The following is a 19,366-nucleotide window of genomic DNA, read 5'->3' on the forward strand; positions in this document are numbered from 1 at the left end:
CTTTAAGAACCCTTGCAAGCCTCTTCAAAATCCCTAGGCCCCTTTCTTTCTGCCGTAATGGCACAACAAATCTTCAATCTTGACTTAATCCAACTATTTGTCTTTCCTGATCTGGGCTGCTGAGTCTTGACTGAGAAAACAGACAACCTAACTATGCAAAGAGGCAGCCCTAAGCAATTCTTTGATGTGTTTGGGTCAGTGACTTTCCTGAGGGGTGATTACAAAACAATACTCTTCTTTTCCAAGCCTCACTGCATGGACACCCCCAGGCCGTACGTATACACACTTCTCTCCCTCCCTTTTCCCTGGTAAATGCTTTGCCTTGCTACTCGGTTACTCTTACATCACCACTAAATGCAAATTCTCTGGCCAAAGTCACCAGTGACTTTCTAAAGGTCAAACTGAATGGACTCTTTCAAATATTCACCTAGTTGCACTCTTCTCTTGCATTTGATACTGCTGACTCCTCCATTCTCAGTGTTCTGCTCTGGCCTTCTCTTCTCTCTCTACTTGTGCTCTCTGGGAAGCTCACCCACTCCCATGGCTTTGACTGGTGGTAATATTCTTGAACCCCAAATCTGTATCTCCAGTCCAGCTTTTTCTACTTAGCTCCAGAGTTCTATATACAAAATAGTCTTCTTCATAATTTTTTTGGAATTCCAATGGAACCTTCAAGCTCCATCCAAGCCCAAGTGAACAAGTCCCCTTCCCCCCACAGTTCATCCTTCCTGCTCCTCTATCTCAGTAGATGACAGCACTGTTTAGACTGAGCCAGAAACCTTGGAGTGAACTTCATCTCCTCCATCTTAAATCCTCTCCCACTTCCCGCACTCCCACCTTCTGCACCGTATGACTTCCATCCAGGTCCTTCTGACTTTACCTTCCTGAAGTTTTATGCTGCCTATCTTCTCCATCCCAACTGCTACCGCATTAGCTAATGTCCTCCCACCTTCCACCTCCATCCCTTTTATGGACCCTTTACATTTTGCTTGATAGCTCCAACTAAAACATATATCATATCACGGTACTACCCTGAGCAGGGAGTATAACTCCGCTAAGATCTATACTCTTGTCTCTCTTCAGACCCATCTGTCCTGCTTCCTGCCTCCTGCCTCTCACCCTGCAGTCAGCCATATTAAACTACCTGCTGTGCCTGGAACTTTCCATGCTAAGTCTCGGTTTGGAATGTCATTCTTCTCCTTCACACCCCCCCTGCTCCCATCTGTCTAGCAAATATCTACTTAAATTTCAGGGCTCAGCTCAACCTTCCCACTCTTTGCAAGGCTTCATCTACTGTGCTCCTCCTTTCACCCCAGGAAGGACTGACTACTTTCTTTCTGGGGCTCCATCTCCACATGTATGGACCACGTCAGTCTGTCTCTCCTGGACTGTAAATTCCTTGAAGACAATGTCTCTGTCACATGCATCTCTGTACCTCGATGTTCAGCTCATAGTAGGAACAAAATAAATATTCATTGACTGAGAAATGAACAAATTAAAAATGGAGCCTAACCTGTGAGCAAAGGCTAAAATCAGCATGATGACAGTGGAACAAATGTTGGTTACAACAGTGAAATGAATCATCACAATGGCCTGTCTGCAGATAGTTCTGCTGTTTGTAAGCCCGCTAACCCTCAGGTTGCATTAGTAAACAAGTTGGGTGGGGATTCTCTAGAGTGTAAGCTGACTTTCAGGGACAGAAAATGGGGGTGGTGCCTCATATTGGCTTACTTCCTTAGCAATTTGCAAAAACAAAACCCAGCAAAACAATACCCCCTTTCCCAAAAGTTGGCACAGGCTCGAGTTTGTCTTTTCCAAAATACTTTCCTTCGTCAGGGAACACTCCCCACGCCACAGCTGTCAGGCATAGTGTGCTCTGAATCCATTAGAGAAGGTCAGTCCTGAATACCAAACAGATGCAGAGCCCTGAGTTTCCAGAACTGGAGTCTATGGCTTGAAATGCATAACAACAGTCATCTTCTGTGTTCTTGCTGTTCTAAGCTTCACCATAAGTAGGCATATTTTAGAGACCGGCCTTGAGCTATCCTAATTTCCACACCTGAAGTGAGCAACAAATGATTTGAGACAGAAAAGTAATACAGGAGAATGTCTGAGCTTTACATGCCCATGCATGCTCCTTGTTTCCTGACAAAAACAACACTTTAAATCCAGTCAACATCACAGAGACAACAAGCCTATAGAGTTTTTGAACCGCAAAACTTCAGTACTAAATAAACAAATGAGCAAAACCAAATCAAACCAAACAACAACACAAATATCCCTCTTACTCCAGATAACCTATTAATTTCAGACGGAAAGGCCCTAGGCAATAAGGGAAATAAAATGTGATCCATGCATTAGGTAGGTTGGATAGTTAATTTAGGGAGAATAGAAACGGCTAAATAATAAGTTGTCATGGTAGAAAGTAAGTTTTGGACATTCTGCTTCCACATTACTAACCAAACTTGTGAAAATACTCAAGAGAGACAGAAAAAAGGACTAAATTTAGATGCTGATTTAATGTATTCAAGAGCATGATTCATTTTCCCCCTGCCCTGGTACAGCCTGGGGAATCTGTGTGTATGGCAGGCAACGCAAAGATGCCCTGTAAATAAAGGGATGTCTCATTCATTCAGAGGCTCGAGGAAGCTAGAGACCCCGTTTTCTCTGCCAACAGAGGTGAACTTCCAAGCACCTCACACACAAAAACGTAGAACCAGATTTCTCAGCTGGCGAAAATCCATCTAATTTTAGCTTTGCCCCCGCCTTGGCATGAATGTGCTGGAAATTTATTCTGCTGTTCCTCTACTCTGAAGTGGCTTTTTTCCCCTCAGGCTCCAGTGGGATCCTGACCAGCTCTCAGAAGCCATGCAACATGGGTCATTTAATGAGATGCCCAGAAGGATATCATCATTCGGTAGCAATGCTTTTAGCAACCTGGAGCCCAAGTCCCCTCACGGTAGCCCAGAGATTGGGTCTTAGAGAGCTAGTATATATAACATAAATACCTGAGATTATTTTGGGCTATGTGAAAAAAACAAAAACCAGAAACCCACCAATCAGACAATGACAGCAGGTTCAATTCCCATCCATTAATCAGGGTGTTAGGCAAAGTGTCTAGAAGAGCAGATCATCACTGTTCCTTCCTGAGTTTCATTATCTGCTGTTTCCAAACACATTCTTGCACTCACTTCTGCTCCCAACACCAACGCAAATGTTTTAGCCTCTACAGATAATTAAGATTAAGGCTGGACTATCGTTTGTGTTAACCCAACTTGGCTTAGAGGTCAAAGTATATGTCATTTTGTAAATTTACATTCTTTTTTTTTTTTTCTTTTCTTTTTTCCTTTTGCTTTTAGTCTTTAAGCACATTTGGAAAGTAACCTTAGAAGTCTCATTCTAGCTTTTTTGGCCTTATTGATAGTCTCTGGGTTTAGGACTAACTACAAGAAAAAAATGGAATGTATATTAAAAATCTGTAGTTGGGTAATACTGCCTCCCAGAAGTGAGGGCATTAAAGCTGTCCTCCCTTCTGAGGTGTGAGACAGATGTTAATAACCCACCCCGAGGGCCCCATTATACAGCCATATACACTCATCTTAATTAAGAAACATTATTTCTGCAAACATGAAATGGGTTTGACAATTTTGCAGCTAAAAACAAGAAGAGTTAGACATGGAGCGCGTGCGTTACGTTAGCAATGAGCTGCTCTGAGAAGGTGTGCGAGGATGGGCAGCACTTGGAGAAGTCCCCACTGGGCACATCCACACGATGGGGCTGGTGGACCCTGGGCAGGGCTGTGCGTCCAGGGGGATATGAGATCTAATCAGCCTGAACACATGCTTCACAAACCAACCTGCACACGGCACAGAAAGGAGGCAAGACACCGCAGGGCAGCATAAACGATTTGTACCTTTCTCAAATAGCTCGGTACTTGGGTCTCCGGGGCAGTTCTGAACGTCTGGGCAGGGCCATCACCCAATCCCCCTTTGGCCCACTCAGTGCCATGACATGAAGACCAAATCATTTAGAGGACAGGGATGTTCAATGACTTTGGCCAAGTGTAATGACAGGTTTGGGGGCAGCGTCCTATACCCATTTGAGAAAGGACAAATACTCTTTAACACTCTAGACAGAAAACTGGCTGATTTAGCTTAGAACAGTGGCCACCATTGCAGCCAATTTCAGAATATCAAAAAGGAAGGTAAGTGGTCGGGGGGAAGGGTGTCATGAAGGTTACATCCATCCAAGGCTGAGTTGGCTACATACTGGGATATGTGGGATATGGGGTAGAAATTTATTCTCACACACAAAGAGCACCACAGATCTAATTAACAATGTGGGAAATCTCTATTCATACTTCACTCACACAGAACACTGCACTTCCATCTCCAGGGTTTTTTCAAGTTCTAAACTACAATCAGCCCTTCTTTTAAAATAACAATAATAGAACCTCTGATTCAGCCAGATGGTGGTGTTTGTTGCACTAGGCTGGGTTCACAGTACAACATCAATAAATGGCCACTTGTAGACGGACGGACAGAATCCCACTCATAAAGTACACCTACACCTCCCTCCTTCTCCCATCCCAAAATGTTGCACTGTCAAAAGACCCATAGGGGCTTAATTTCATTTGGGGAAAGAAAGGAAAGATAGAAAAAGTAAAATAATGTAAGTGGAAAAGCAATTTCTTGGGGAAAAATAGTACATTTAATCTCTGAGGAGAATGATCATAGGTGGGCTTTTTAAGTGTTGCTTTGCCTTTAGGGACCATTTGAAAAAAGGAATTCAAAAGAGTTTTCCCCAGTCCCTGGAAAGCTGTCTTGGTGAAGGCTGCACATTGTCAAAGATATTCCAACTGGGAGATGGAGTTAAAATTCTTGCTCAGTGAGATGGCTAAGTCTCATGAAATGAGTATTTGTTCCAATTAGGTGTTCCAAAAAACCTTCTTGCCTCAGATAACTCACTGTGAGAAGGAAAGAGTATTTGTTCAAAACCCGTCATGGAAGGGAAAATGAGAGACTGGTGTGTTCTGTGGCCAGTGTACACATGCTCTTCACAGGCCTGTAGGACTCACACTTTTTGGTGCTTTGTCCTTACTTTCCTGGTCTCAGTCCTACCTGGGACTGGCGGGGAGGGGGTGGGGCGGGGGAGATGCTGACTAGTTTCTGTTCCTGTTCTTAATAAGCTATACTACCTAGTTATATAATCCTAATCCATGTCCATAGTCCAGAGCTCAGATGGCTGGCCTGTCAGCAAAAAATGTTAGAAAAATGTTAATTCAACAATGTTGGAAGGATGTTATTTCTAGAGCTAAACTCCTCAGGGAAAATGAGAAATGGTTGCTCCTGGGATTCAACTCCTCCACACTGAAAGATATTTCTTTCCTGATGCTTTCTTCCCAAATAATTTCCCAGTGCCTGGTGTGCCCTGACATTTGATCCAAATAAAATGCTGGAACAGACTCCTAGGACACAACTATCTTCAAACTCTATACAAGAAGGGTATTTATTACAGAGAATCAGCATCTATTAGGGCATGAAACATCGGGGGCCTGCTGGCACTCGCTCCTCACAATGAATCACTTCATGATATAGATACTATTTTTTTTTCTGGCATTACAAGCAAGCAACTCATTTTATAACCTAAGGCATTTTCCATACTTTCAGGCTTCTTTTGAGTCTCAATAGCACATAATTTAAGACAGTGGGAAAAGGAGCTGGAGAATAGTTTCCAGTGCAAGGAAAACACCATGCAGATGTTTGCCCTCTTGAATTCTGATGGCGAAATTGAGAATTGTTTATTTGTTCTGAAGTCAAACCCAAGGAATTTATTTTTTAAAGGCTGGGGGCTGGGGTAGGGTGGGGAGTAGTGACATAATATACTCCTAATATTGAAATATTCAACACATGGCCCTAGGATTTTGAATCCCCAAAGAATTTAGACCTTTTTAAATGGTTCATTCTTGATCAAATTTGGCACAACAGATGTCACAGAAAGGACATACCTGAAAAAAACACCCGAGGACTACTTTGCTAAAATTGTATATTCACCTTCTGTAATTGTTTTTTTTCCTCCAAGATAGCAAGCTAGGAATCAGTCCTCTATCTTGAGCCATTTATTGAAAACAAACAAACTTGGAAAAGATATGACCCAAATGAAGTTAAATACCTGACTTTGGTGTATGAGAATCATAAACTTGCTTACGGTCTATCTGGTCTGCAAACACTTCCCCATAAATCATCCAATAGGGCATGTAGAAGATGTTCTTGGCCAATTTCCATGATGGCTCCTCGTTGGGAAACAGGATGGCTTGCCTGGCGACCCCAAAACTCATCAGCACCACCAGCATAATGATGACAAAGTACATCATGTCTATCATCTGGAAGGGTGGGAAAGCAGAGGGAGAAACAAAAGAAAACCAGAATGACCGAGTATTCCTGTGGTGCTGACATTGAAGGAAACCTTTGAAGGAGGTGCACTTTTGAGACTGCTGATAAGGGATGTTGACATAGGGAGCTGTGTTCAGGTAAGAGAACACTTGGTCTATTGAAGCCAATGTCTATACAAGCTTGTCAGTAACTTAAAAATCATTTTTAAAAAAAAGAAAGCACATGCACAGTGGAACCCCTCCATCTTCCACTGTTTTCTGTGGGACCTAGTCAAGACTAGGCATGAGAGTCATATAACACAGAGGCTTGAGTCTTTATATTAATGCAGTACTAACTTTTTTTCTGCTCCTGGGAAAGGCAAATGCCCTTGCTGGGTCTCTTTCTTCTTAGCAAAACTGGAATTGAGATGTTGAACTATTTCAACAACTATTGCAATGCTGTAAATTCCCTAAATTCTGAAAGGCTTATGGAGAGCTGAAAAGCTCAAGAAAATAATCATTTGTTAACAAGGCTAGGACAACCCAAATATCTACCTTATACCATCTTATTCTTGTGGCCCCTCCCTCATTGCATGCTATTCTATCACAAACCAGTCTCTCAGAGAACCACTTCTTCTGTGCTTTCTTCTGCAGTGCATCCTATCAGTTATGGAGGGTGTTTTTGTAGGCATTAGAATCAGGTAGCCTAATGGCCCATTCCTGTGTTTGCTGCTGAAATGTTGGATTTTCATCTCGACATGTTTATAAAATTCTCCACTCCATTCAAGTACAATGTTATCTCTTGTTCCTCTTTATTCCTTTCTTTTTTGCTTGTTTTCATGATACATGTTATCTGGGATCTGTTTCTCACATGCCAAATTACTTTCCTTTTATCACCGAAAGTAGATGAGGATGTACTATTATTTTGCCTGGCCAGAACCCACTGCCTCCTTCTTTCAGAAACAGTTCCCACCCACTTTGGCCCTAAAGGCAGGTGTCTTTTCCAGGCTGGGTTAATCATGGTACCTTTCCCTCTGGCAACAGTGACAGGAGGTAGGCATGTGACACAGACATGCCAACCAGAATTCCTTCTTCAGATTTTTTTTTTTTTTAACTGAAGCAGGAGAGAGAAGCTCCCTTACTCTCTCTGTAATGACGTGAATTCAGAGTGTCTGAGGCTGAGTCTCCCACTAGAGAAACTGACCAGAGTGAATGAAGCAGCTATTCCGGAGAGAAAGAGTGTGCTGTGATGGTAGTTGGGGGCCTGGCTGCAGTAGCTTTTAAGCCCAGTTCCATCATGCCCTGCTGTAAATCAATCTACCCCTCCTGGGCTTAAGCTAGTTGGAGATTGGTTTCTATCCCTTACATAAAACCACCTAATACAAAAGACTATCTTCCCTTGGATACCAAATTTCCTGAAGGAATGTCCATCCACAAAGAAAGACTGATGATAATTTTATCAATAGTAATGAAGGCTTTAAATTAGTTTTAAAATTTTATTTTGCAAGAATACGTGTCATGGTGCCAGTTATTGGAATTAAAACATTACAGCCTTCCTGTATGCCTTAGGACACTGGGGGCTCAATACATTTTAGGCCAATTAATCAACTTCCAAGGCAACTTAAAAATCTCTCAAGTATTGTCTGACTTTGAAACTAAATAAGAATCTCTCAAAATTTGATGTTCATTTGTATTTGTTCACTGTCCTTAAAAATATATGCTGGTTAATTATTCTTTTCACAACTTAGTGGCCTCAGAACTCTCTTAAAAGTAAACAAGCCAGCTGTGCTGAAACAGTTTTATAGGGAATGTGGGTCTATTTCTCAACCTCTCTCTCTCTTATAAAATTCTTTCATCATTTATTTACAAAAAGTTCTATTAGTGAGAAAACACAAATGGGTCCTTCATGTTATATTTATTTAGACTGATGAAAAGGTGGGTGGGGAGAGGAAGGTGTATACTTATGAGACTTAGGAACTAGTCTGACCCAAGAAAACTCAGCCAGTAAATACAGCAACTGTTCTAATTTCTCAGGACTGTTTTCATTCAGCTTGATTGTAATATCTATTCAAAGGGTCAAAACAACCAAAGAAACATTATTCCCAAACACTCAACTTTATACATTTCAAAAGAGTCTTAGCTTCCATACAAAAACTGGTATCTGTTGGAGTGAACTGCAGAAACAGGACATTATTAGCGAGAACTGGGTCTGGCTACCTCTATTTTTATTTTTTACTTATTTTTTAATTTACTTATTTAATTTATTTATTTTTGGCTGTGTTGGGTCTTCATTGCTGTGTGCAGGCTTTTTCTAGTTGCAGTGAGCGGGGGCTACTCTTCGTTGCAATGCGTGGGCTTCTCATTGCGGTGGCTTCTCTTGTCGTGGAGCACAGGCTCTAGGTGTGCGAGCTTCAGTAGTTGCAGCACACGGGCTCAGTAGTTGTTGTGCACGGGCTTAGTTGCTCCGCGGCATGTGGGATCTTCCTGGACCAGGGATCAAACCCGTGTCCCCTGCATTGGCAGGCAGATTCTCAACCACTGCGCCACCAGGGAAGCCCTGGCTACCTCTGTTTTTAAAGCTAAATTGTCCAATTGGTTCAATATGAAGAGAGCTGATTGTGTCTCATTCTTTCAAATATCCTTTGGTTGGTTTCTATAGAGGAGAGTATATACTGTAGCGGTTAAGTATGTGTCCTCAGGTGTCAGAATACCTGAGTTTTCACCTTGACTCTGGTAGTAAAAACAACTAGGTGATCTTGGGCACGTTGCTTGGTCTTGTTTATTTGTAAAGTGGGGAAAATAGTAATAATGCATATTATTTTTGTAAGGATTAAATGAGATAATGTGTGAAACACTTAATGTGGGTAGTTCTCAGTAAAAGTTTATTATTAGAATTGAAAGGAGGTCAGGCTGTGGAGTCAGATAGATAGGAGTCTGAATCCTTCCTTTGTTCCTTGCCTAGTTTGTTTGTTCAATTATGAAATGAAGATACTAAAACCTATTTCATGGGGTTGTAATGATGATTGACAAGTCTGACATGGCATTTGGCACATAGTAAATGAAACCTATTATTGTTGTTTTTATTCCACATTATATAAGTGAGCTTAGTGCTAGGCTTAGAGACCCATTGAGAAGTGGAATATGAAGAAAAGGGGTTGGAATTCCATTAAGTGATTCTGCATCTGAAGATTAATTGGAATCATACTTGATCAGTATGAGTCCAGGTACTTTAGCAGCCTGCAGTCCCTAGACCACAGGGCACAGTGAGTTACTTGGCTGTTTAGTACTTAACAGGGGCTCTCTAATGTTGGGGGCTTTCGGTATAACCACATCTGGGCATATTTTGTTAAGCCTCCAACCTGGCAGTCCATCCAGCTCACTGATAATTTCCATAGGCATAGTTTACCTACCTTCTGGATCGGTGACTCTATTACTGAACTAATTATCTTAAAAGCCCCATGAAAGCAAACAAAGCCCCCAAATATACTCATTTTCTACTTATGAATGACTTCACTAATCAGTCAAGAATAAGTTAGAATGTAGAAAAACTGCAGTACAATCTCTTTTGCTCACTCCACGGTAAGGTTTCATTCTCATCAAAACTGGGGATAATTATGCCATTATTAAAAAGATAGATATGAATTTGAAAATAATCTTACTGCATTAGTGTGACTAGTTATTTCAAGGATTTAAATGTGACTCAACCTCTTAAAACTAATATATCTGGCTTGTTTGGGTCTTTCCCAATTTTATTTATTGAAATAAGATAAGGTAATGATCAATTAAGAAAAACAACCAATCAGATAATGTATTCACCTAATGTACTGGTTCTCTACAGAGGGCAATTTGCTCCACAGGGGACATACAGCAATAGCTGGAGATGTTTTTGTTGTTGTGAGTGTTTGTGTGTGTGTGTGTGTGTGTGTGCACGCGCGCTCATGCACACACGTTACTGGCACCCAGTGGGTAGAGGCCAGGGATGCTGCTAAACATCCTATGAGGCACAGGACAGTCCCCCGCCCCCCAACGAAGAATTATCTAGTCCAAGATAGCAATAGTGTCAAGAATGAGAAAACTTGGCTTAATTTTGCAGCTGTTATAGTTCTTCACTTTCATTGGGTCCATTTGAGAATATATTTGAGAATTTCACATTTGAGAATCTCATAGATGTCTGTCCCCTCTGTCCAGAAAATTCACACACCTACACATTTTTATACATAAATTGTGTGGAAAGCCAACAGATCCTCTCTCCTAAACCTCTTCTATAGACTAAGTGGAGACTCTGCTTTTAGATGTGGAAATTTTCACCACCATCTCAAATTCATTACTGAAGTACAAAGATGATGTAAGAGTGTTATACAGTAAGATACACATTTGTTTCCTACTCAAAAACCCCCCAAATGAACTGGGATTCAGCTTTGGGTAAGTAACTCAAGCTTATTGAATTCAAGTTTTTCCACTCTAGAGTGGGCTTTGTAATATTTTCCCTAAACAATGCTGGTTTTATAAACACCAAGCTTTTGTACAAAAGGATTAGGAATAGAGCAAGTAAGTATGCTCACCGATTTTTCCTTTTTCCATTGTACTTTAACAACGGTAACAGATATAATTTATCAACTACCTACTGTGAGCCAGACACTGTTGACCACTTAACCTGTGTTATTTCTAACTATCACCACAACCTGAAGAGATATGCATTTATTATTACTACTTGGAAATGAGTAAACTGCATCTCAAAGAGGTTAATAAATTGCTCAAGGTATTATAACCCTTTCCTTTTAGATTCAAAGTCTCCCTCTCTTCGTATGAGTTTGCCAGTGCTTTTGTAGGAAGAGTTTTTGTTATTTAAGACTCATTTTAGTAGAGTTACATATATACACACACAAAAAATAATAATAAATATTGATTTGCTGACTGAAAGGTAAGCAGTAATGATGTAAATAGTAAAACCTGAGTGAGAATGATGAAGGATATCTGTGGACCAACTGTTCAACTGTTTCAAGAGCTGATACAATGGGAGTGGAGTGGAGGACATTAGGAATGAGATTTTTCAGTAAGAGTTGTTTGCCATAGTAAAATGGATGTACTTGGCTTTTCCATATATGCCCTGTAAAGGTTAAGTAAGGGGACACACTTAGAAAAGTGGGGTAACTGATAAAAAGCACTGAGCATCAGACTCTGATTCTTCCTCTAGTAAGTTTGGAGAGGGGGCTGATTTACTTGTGCATTTCCCAGGGTTACACCGATGCTGTCCCGTGAGGGCTCAGTCTTTATGGAGAAAGTCTGGAAACTAGTGTATGGTCCAGGAATACCGGAACAAGTCCACAGCCATATGTGGGAAGCGTATTAACTTGGCACTTGGGATTCTTTTTTTAAAAGAATAAGATAAGTAGGAGCATCAGTCTGGAACCTAGTTTTCAACAGATTCTGGAGCATCATTCTGGAACCTAGTTTTCAACAGATATCATTCTCCAGTAATGTAACAAAACACAAAATATTGACAGAACTTAATGTTCAACTCAAACTCAACCTAACTCAACTCAAATAAACTATGTTTTTTTCCCCTCTGTGTAGGGAAAGATGTTTTTCCAGAACTTCATTAAGAAAAAAGGAATCTGTTAAAAATTTACAGTGGAGATCCATACCTTCTCCGATATAAAATGCAACTTCTGTGTGAAGGCTCCCCTGACCAACCGTCTCTTTTCTATGCTCCTGAGGTATTTTATACACAACTGTGTTACAGCATTCTCACACTGTATGGTAATCACTTCTCTCTTTCTCTCATCATCTACCTTATTAAATGAGTGTCCTTACATACCCAACTCCTACCCAGGTGCCTGGCGCAAAATAGATGATGTTTATAAATATTTGTCAGTAAGTGAATGAGTAAGTGATAGTTAATCCTCCAGTTATGTATTAATAATATATAGATGTAATCAAACTTCTGAACACTCAAAAGGAATTAAAAAATAAAACACCCCCAGGGCCATCTCAGACATTGACAGCAGACCCAAATGAATTATTTCTCTCTTCCTATGATAACCACTCCTTCTCTGAGAACTTATAACATGGAATCAGAGGACCCTGCTTACCATTTTTCCAATCATCATTACATATGGGCCCAAATACTTGTTCACGCCGAAGATGTCTAATAGACGAATGTACCAATAAATGATGTTCACACAATAGATGACCCTCCCGTCACTCCTGAAGGGCTGGTCTTGGAGACGAAGGATCATTCCAACAGAGAACAGAAGGATGGCTATGAGGTCTGTGACATTCCAGTACTCTTGCAGCCACACCTTTACTTTTTGTAGCAATTTCCCTGGCTCTGACATCAAAATCTAAAAGTCAGGAAAGAGAGTGGGGTTAGGTTTGATTTCTGTCTATATTTTCAGCCCAGTTGCAAAGTGCTTGGTCTGTTAGCTGATATCAGTAGCTTGTTTTGTCTACCTGTATCTACTCATCTGGATGGCCTAAGCTTAGCTCAGTTGTATATAAGCAATTAAGTTTGTTCCTTTGGGATGCCTTACAATTCTAAGACACGCATTAGGGTTTTGCTATAAAATTATTGATTCCTAATACCCTGCAAATCTCCAAAATCCTCCTTCATCTCAGTAAACGGTATCACCATATTGAGCTACTCAGGCCACTAACTTAGGAGGACTCCTTCATTCCTCTTTCAGACCCATATCCTCTGCATCAACATGTCCTATTACCTATATTTCCAAATACGACCTAGTCCAACCACTTCTCACCACCTTCACTGTCGCCACTCTATCCTAAGCCCCATTACATTGCCCAGATGATTGCAACAGCCTTCTAACTGGTATCCCTGCCACCACTGTTGCCTGACCAGCCTCAATGTATTCTCTAAGCAGCACACAGAAAGACCTTTAAAAGCCTAAGCCGTGAGCTGGGTGGTGATTACACAGTTGTATGGGTAGGTAAAAACTCATCAAGCTGTACCCTTATGAGTTGTTCGTTTTCTTACTGGTGAATTATACCTCAATTTAAAAAAGAGAGAGACTTGAGAGACATATGAACAACAGCAAAACTAAAGCAAATTGTGATAACTGAATATTTAAGCCTTCTGATGGCTTCCATTACGAATACAGAAAGATCCAAACTCCTTACAGTGGCCTCATTTCATGTCCCACCATATCCTCCCCGTTCACTACCCTGAGGCCATAGTGGTTTGCTCTTAAGCATAACAAATCCATTCCATACTCAGGACATTTGCACTTGTTCCTTTTATTGGGCATTTTCTTCTCCCAGATTTTTACATGTCTGGGTTCTCCTTATACTCAAGGTCTCCACTCAAATTTCCCCTTCTTAGGAAGAACTTCCTTGACCACCTCCCTGCAGTGGTCTCCACACGCCCAAGCCACTAATACATTATCCTACTCTATTTTTTGAAGATTTTTATCACTATACGGGAATCTTCTGCATGCATGTATACGTGTGCGTACACGTATGCATGCCAGTCTAGCTAGCTAGCTATCTTCTATCCATGCATCCCTCTCAACATCCATCCATCTCTCCTCTCATCTATAACTGTAAACTTTGAGGACAGACCCTTTGTTTCCCAGGCCCTGCTACATAACAGACACTCAAGAAATATGTGTTGACTGATTGTTCCAGAGACACCTCATAGCAATTCCCCACTCCCTTGTATATCTTAACTGCTGGGTGGTACTCTGAATTATCTTAAATCTAGAGGGGCTTTTTGCTGCTCCACACTCTATGAAATGAACAGTTGGATAGCAGGAGTTGACACCCATTCTGCACCACAGGATGTTAGGAACCTGGTGAGGCTATACAGTAGGGCTACCTTCACGAATCACTTGTGTTTGCCTCTGAGACTTCCACCTCTTCAAGCCATGACACACCCCTTTCCCGACTCAGGACCTCTCAAAGGAGAGGAGTGCAAAGACTGGGGCCAGGTCTAATCTACAGCTATTTATTTGAATCCTCACGGTGCCTTTAATAGCTTGCCTTGGCCTGAAACATTAAGGAAGGGAGGTTTTAGTGAGTCAGGACTGGGGCTTGGAAGGCTGAGCAAGATACCAGGAGCCACGTGGCAGCCTCATTCTTCATCCTCTAGTGCCTCATTCCTAAACCCTAGCCCTTAGCATGCATCGGAATCACCTGGAGGGCTGGTGAAAACACAGTTGCCTGGGCCCCACCCCTGGAGTTTCTGCTTCAGTATGCCTGTGTGGGGCTTGAGGATTTACATTTCTAAAAGCTCCCAGGTCATGCTGGTGACCACAGGTTGGGAGCCACTGTCCTACCCATGAAGAATTCCTGCAGCAGCTATTGTCCTGATGGCTTCCCACCCAGGCTCCACCTTAACTAGGGGAAAAAACCTGTCTGTGCACAAGCGTACGTGCTGAGGTGGGGAATGCCTTAGAGTTTCTCTAACCCTTTGCCCACACTCGCCTAAGGTTTATAGTATATATGTATATGTATTTTAAATAGTTAAAGTATTTTTCTGAAATCTCAACGTAAAAAGAGATAAAAGCAGAGTGGCTGGGGTGAGGTCTCTCTTAGGATCCCAAGGATCCGGGGAGCGTCTCAGTTTGCAACCTCGCGGGGAGTGGAAAGAGCCGTGGGCCTAGGGCCAGGTCAGTCGGGTTTAAGACCCAGCTCTCCTCTCTAGCTGTGGGACGCAGAAAAATGGCTCAATCCCTCCTGGGTCTTGGTTCCCATACCTGTGCAGTGGAGATGTCTTCACAGCGCGCCAACGCCCTCACGAGTCGCGGGGAGGAGGCCCCACGTGAGAAGCTGCCTACCCGCAGCCGGGGGCAGTTACGCGCTATCACGTGATGACCGGGCTTGTTTGGCTGACTGCGCGCAGAAGTACGTATGCCGGAAGGGGCGGGCCCCGGGAGAAACCACAGCGCCTGCCTATGTCCCCGGAGGCGCGGAAGCCTACAGACTTTCCCCTGTTTTCAGGCTCCTGCGTCTGAGGTCTGGAGGGCCCGCGTGCTGTGAGGAGGCACCAGGCGGGACGCTCGGTGCCTGAGCATGTCCTTAATGGGTTCAGGGACGTGGGGTGAGGGGCCAGGGCGCAACCTCATTGGGCCGAAGGGAAGGTCAGATACTTAGGTGGTCAGTGCCTCCCGCCCCACTGCTTCCTCGGAAACAAGGACTCTTGGTTGACCCCCCCGCTGACCCCAGGCTCCAAAGCCTGCTCTCCCCGCTGTTATATGCCGCCTCAGGAGAAATGGATAGCCAGCCTGGAGATTCCTGGCAGCCCGCCGGCTTGGCAGCCTCTTCCAGAACAGTCCGTGGAGTACAGACTGCTCCCTGTCTTCTTCCAGTCTAGTCCCTGGAGAGATTCCAGTCTCCCTGCTCAAGTCTCTCCCTTTTCTGCTTGTCCTGGGGAAGGAATAGGCATCTGGGCTTTAAATCACAAAGCCAGTGAGCTGGCGCTGCACAGCAACAGAGCCCTCAGCAGTTGCGGCCTCAGTTCTCAGAGAGCTACACAAAGACCAAAGCGAATTTATTACTGTTTTCAGTTTACAAATGGGAAATGCACAACAGTGGTCAGGAAGTGGAAGACATTATGAATGGGAAAGCCTAAGAGTAGACAACTAGTTGGAATGAGGCAAAGGCAGCCACTTAAAAAAAAAAAAAAAAATCCAGTCCCTTATAAAATGGTACTCTCAGGATAGGGGCATGCTGGTTAGAATTTAAATATCCCCAAAGCAGTTAAAAAACCCAAGGAAGGGCTCTAAATATTTATACATGTTTGCTTTTTTAAAAAAAAGATCCCACTTTTTCTCTGGAGGAGAACATTCTAGAGCTAAGCCCTAAGAGAGTAAGGCCCTTTTAACCTTAGTAATGAAGGCAAGGGTGAATTTGTGGGTTTGTAGGAATCCTTTTTTCTATGGAGCTCAATATATTTTCCTACTCACTGTAGTACAGCAAGTAGGGTTGTTCCAGAGCTCTCGAGAATGCAGTGGACTTGACAGGGAGTAAGAAATGCAGAGGAATCATTATAACTTACAAGCCTGCCTCCCCTGTGGGCTTGGGAATGGGCTTTGGGAGCTTGTTGGGCAGGGTTGCAGAGCCCTCTGGTGGATTATTGCTTGACTACATTTATTCTAATGGCTCTGAATCTGATGACCCGAGGCTAGCTTTGACTTCAAGTCACAGGAGGGTGGCATTTTGATGGCTCCTTTTATGCGATGGCGTTGGGGGGAGAAGAGAGGGACCCACATCCTCAACCTGAAGGACAAGAAATATGCTCAATTCACTTAGGGCTGGTAGAGAGGCTGGTGCCCAGCAGGGACATAATAAATGTTGAGAAGGAATAAACCAGGGAATAAATTAATGAATGAAAGCATAGTTCCTCCTAGAGCTGCTGAAATGCATTTGCAGAATCATAGGTATTGGTGGACTGTGTCCAAAGAGACACAGAGTAAGGGGTTGCAATGGGAGTTAAAAGTGGAAAATTTAAAGATTAAAAAAAACTTTCTTAAAGTAGAAAAAATTTTAAAGTCATGTTTATCAGGACGAGGAAAGAGAGGTGTAAACAGTGTTGAAGACAACTGGAGGGTTTCTTGGGGTAAGAGATAACTCTAGCAGAAAACAGACTAGATCCCAAACATGCATGGACTGACAACCTATAAACACACACTGAAGCCTCCCAGGTCTGTCAGCAGCTGTGGAAGCCAAGTCCTTTATTTCTGTGGCAGTGTTAGAGAAATAGTTTCTGGCTTAACTTGGATCCCGAGTGTTCCATGATCCCCTCTATCCACAGATGTAACTAACCACTGTCTTTCTCCTCTGTTCTCTTTTATGAAAGCAGTTACCTCTCTCATCTTTTCTATTCCCAGGGTGAAAATATAGGAAATGACGATCCATTCCTGGGTGGAAGGCCAGCGCTCCATCTTCACTAACACGATATAGTTGAAGAGCATCAAGTATCCGATGTACGCCAGCTGTAAGGAAACACAATACAGTGCTCTGGCTGCGAAGACCTGGGAGCCCTGCCCTTGCGCCAGGCCACTGTGAGTCAGGACACAACAAGGTCAGCAAGCAGGACTAGGAATTCACGACGAAATGAACTTCTAGGCTCTAAATGATCAAAAGAAGTTTAAAAGACTGTGATTTTGAAATAATTTGATATACAATCTTCCTTTTGATCCTTGCGTGTCTCTGCGTCCCAGTACTTTGCTCGTACCTATGTGTCATGATGCACCATTTTGTTTTGCAATTCCCTGTTTCTCGTATTTTCTTGGCTAAAAATGGAACCTCTTTTCTCAGGGGCTGCTCTTGCTCATGCATGAGCCTTGGGTCCTTGAACTAGGACAGCACAGTGAATTTTTGCCTAATGAATGCCAGATAGATTAAATGTCTGTAAGAAGGAAAGGCAGACACATGCTATACGTGTAAATTGGTCAAACCGACATAAATAATAGCCCGGAATTTCTTGGAGCCCCACTTTAATTCTCTTCTATGTTAATGTCTTCTTTTTTCTCCTATCTTAATGTGCTTGGTTTGGCGGTACCCTGGGAAGGTTTTACCTCTTATCCCAGGCACTACTTTCCTGCCCTATCCAAGCTGGGATATTCCTTCCTGGTTTCTGCTTCTTTGAACAAAACAAGAGAAGACAAGCAATTTATAGGAAAGAATGAGTCTGTAAGGCCGACTGTGGCTTGGAGTAAGGTTTAATCCTCAGGAGGCACTAGCACTGCAGGTTGAGCCCTGATGGAACTAGCTGAGTTGCTGGATGTCCCAGGAAAACTCCTCAGGGTTCAGGTTTGGTGAATGCCACTGGACAACTCAGGTACGTCTAGATGAGTGGAGTATAGGAGGGCTAGTGAGGTTCTTACATAAGGGGCTGAGGAGCCTCTGGAGAAAAAAACTCATCCTAGGGGCAATGGCATAGAAGTTAAGCCTTTTCTAGGCAAGGCTTCAGGCCGAGTAAGGTACTTGCTGCCTTTAGGGGCCTCAGGGGCTGTGAATAGGAGCTAAGAGTGAATTTATTGAAATCGGCACTCTTTGGAGCTTAGGTAGCAAAGAACAGGATATGGTGTGGGCAAAAGGATTGAGACCTTGAGAATTTTGGAGATACAGCATGATTCTGGAGCCCTGGAGGCAGCTTAGAAGGTGGAGAAAGATGCAGCCTGGCTGGGAGACAGGGGAACGGGTGGCCCTGCAGAGCTAGAGAAACACTGCTTTCTCTACTAACGGACCTCTTTCCTTCCCTTTTTCTTTTTTCTTCTGCTTTTTTTCCTTTTTCCCCTTCTTTTCTTTTTCTCTCCCCTTTTCTTTTTCTTCCTGTTTTTTAAATCCCTTTTTCTTTTCTTCTCTTTTTCTTCCTGTTTTATTCCCTTTTCCTTTTTTTATCCTCCCCCTTTCTTTTTACCCTCCCCTTTTCCTTTTTTCCTCCCTTTCCTTTTTTCTTCCTTTTCTCCCCCCTTTTCTTTTTTCCTCCCTTTCCTTCTTTTTTATCCCCCTTTTCTTTTTTCTCCCCCCTTTTCCTTTTTATCCTCCCCCCTTTTCTTTTTTTCTTCTTTTTCTTATTTCTTCCCTTTTCCTTTTTTTCCCCCTTCTCATTTAAAAAATAAATGAATACATAGGTCCTTAATATGAGTCAAAGGTACTTTCTGAGACACTATTACACTGATGGATTTATAGACACAGAGATATAACTTTTCATCTCTTGAAGGGTGGGCATATATCAGAGTTGAATTGAGATCACGTATGAAAGTGAGACGGCAGCTGCATAGATGCTGGAGGATCAGCAGACCTCCTCCCCATCCTGAGAGATTCACTTTGGTATACGCCCCGCCCAAGGACCACCATTTATAACCATGCCTCAGTTCCTACCCCACCCTCTTCGGGATCATTAGCATGTTGTGAAAAACCTCACCTGAAAAGAGTCTACTCAATGTGAAAGCGTGTAGGATGGTGTTTAGAGTGTAAATCGTTTCATATGGTTCCTGTTTACCATTATACACTGGCATCCACTCTCTAGTC

General features: G+C 42.6%; 1 protein-coding gene across 10 annotated transcripts in view; it reads right to left on the minus strand.

Annotated features, from left to right (window-relative positions):
- TRPM3 (transient receptor potential cation channel subfamily M member 3) overlaps positions 1-19,366 on the minus strand; it is a 536,370-nt gene that overhangs the window by 54,461 nt on the left and 462,543 nt on the right. For all 10 annotated transcript variants that reach the window (XM_049710919.1, XM_012535433.3, XM_004276399.3 and 7 more), the window contains 3 exons: positions 17,194-17,322; positions 12,463-12,714; positions 6,208-6,382 (listed from right to left, as the gene is read on the minus strand). In XM_049710919.1, coding sequence (XP_049566876.1) covers positions 6,208-6,382; positions 12,463-12,714; positions 17,194-17,322 — 556 coding nt within the window. The remainder of the gene's footprint in view (positions 1-6,207; positions 6,383-12,462; positions 12,715-17,193; positions 17,323-19,366) is intronic.

The sequence above is a fragment of the Orcinus orca genome, chromosome 6 (genome assembly GCF_937001465.1).
Source record: "Orcinus orca chromosome 6, mOrcOrc1.1, whole genome shotgun sequence".
Taxonomy (NCBI): domain Eukaryota; kingdom Metazoa; phylum Chordata; class Mammalia; order Artiodactyla; family Delphinidae; genus Orcinus; species Orcinus orca.